The 1,395-nt window shown below is 46.5% G+C and overlaps 1 protein-coding gene across 1 annotated transcript in view; it reads left to right on the top strand.

Annotated features, from left to right (window-relative positions):
* Positions 1–855, top strand: part of LOC105516175 — a 158,697-nt gene extending 157,842 nt beyond the window's left edge. The window contains 1 exon segment of the mRNA XM_011948259.1: positions 377–855. Within this exon segment, the coding sequence (XP_011803649.1) occupies positions 377–855 (479 nt within the window).
* The last annotated feature ends 540 nt before the right edge of the window (positions 856–1,395 follow it).

Here is a 1,395-nt window from a genome sequence, read left to right on the forward strand (position 1 = left end):
AAAAAAAAAAAAAGAAAGAAAGAAAGAAATAACAGAATCCCAGCAGTGGTTCTCATTCCAAGTCCTTACACAGGCCCACCAGGTGCTAGGGAGCCTGCACATGTCAGCTTCTCTCTTTTTCTCACTCACTTCTACCACCTCACTCACTGCAGTGCAGTCCTAGGGGCCTCCTGGCTGATCGCCACCCACACCAAACACACTCCAAGCCTCTGACCCAGCTATGGTTTACACCTGGACATCAGCTCTCCTGGATGGCTACGTCAAATGCTTTACCTCCACCTTCTAGTTTTTGACCAGATGGCTGTATCGAATGTTTACCTCCATCTTCTAGTCTTTGAGCAGATGACTGCATAGAATGTTTACCTCCACCTTCTAGTCTTTGACCAGATGGCTGTATCCAATGCTTACCTCCACCTTCTAGTCTTTGACCAGATGGCCGTATCCAATGCTTACCTCCACCTTCTAGTCTTTCACCAGATGGCCGTATCCAATGCTTACCTCCACCTTCTAGTCTTTCACCAGATGGCTGCAAAGAATGTTTACCTCCACCTTCTAGTCTTTCACCAGATGACTGTATCCAGTGCTCACCTCCACCTTCTGGTCTTTGACCAGATGGCTGTATCCAATGCTTACCTCCACCTTCTAGTCTTTCACCAGATGGCTGCAAAGAATGTTTACCTCCACCTTCTAGTCTTTCACCAGATGGCTGCAAAGAATGTTTACCTCCACCTTCTAGTCTTGGACCAGATGGCTGCAAAGAATGTTTACCTCCACCTTCTAGTCTTGGACCAGATGGCTGCGAAGAATGTTTACCTCCACCTTCTAGTCTCGGGAAGTTTAAAGAGATTGGTTTGAGAAGCAACAAGATAGAGAAAAGCGTACATCCTATACTGGGTATTACGTTTTGGGAAGAGTGTCCTCCCAAAATGCATGTCCCTCTGAAACCTCAGGATGTGGCCCTTTTGGGAAATAGGGTCTTTACAGATGTAATAGTTAAGATGAGACCACCCTGGGTTAGAATGATCTAAATCCAATGAAAGTGGCTGTCTAAGAGACAGAAGAGGACACACACACACACACGAGAAGGCCACATGGACATTGGAGGCAGAGACTGGAGTGATGTGGCTGCAAGCCCAAGGATACCTGGAGCCACAGGGAGCTGAGAGAGTCAGGAATGAAATGAATACAACTGCTGTAGAACCTCCAGCATGAAATCAATACAACTGCAGTGAATTGAGCAGTGGTCCCCAGAAAAATATGTCCACATCTGGATCCCCAGACTCTCTGGATGGGACCTTGCTGACGAGTTGATGGGTGCAGCACACCAACATTGCACAAGTATACATATGTAACAAACCTGCACGTTATGCACATGTACCCTAGAACTTAAAGTAT

The sequence above is a fragment of the Colobus angolensis genome, unplaced genomic scaffold (genome assembly GCF_000951035.1).
Source record: "Colobus angolensis palliatus isolate OR3802 unplaced genomic scaffold, Cang.pa_1.0 Scaffold277, whole genome shotgun sequence".
NCBI lineage: Eukaryota > Metazoa > Chordata > Mammalia > Primates > Cercopithecidae > Colobus > Colobus angolensis.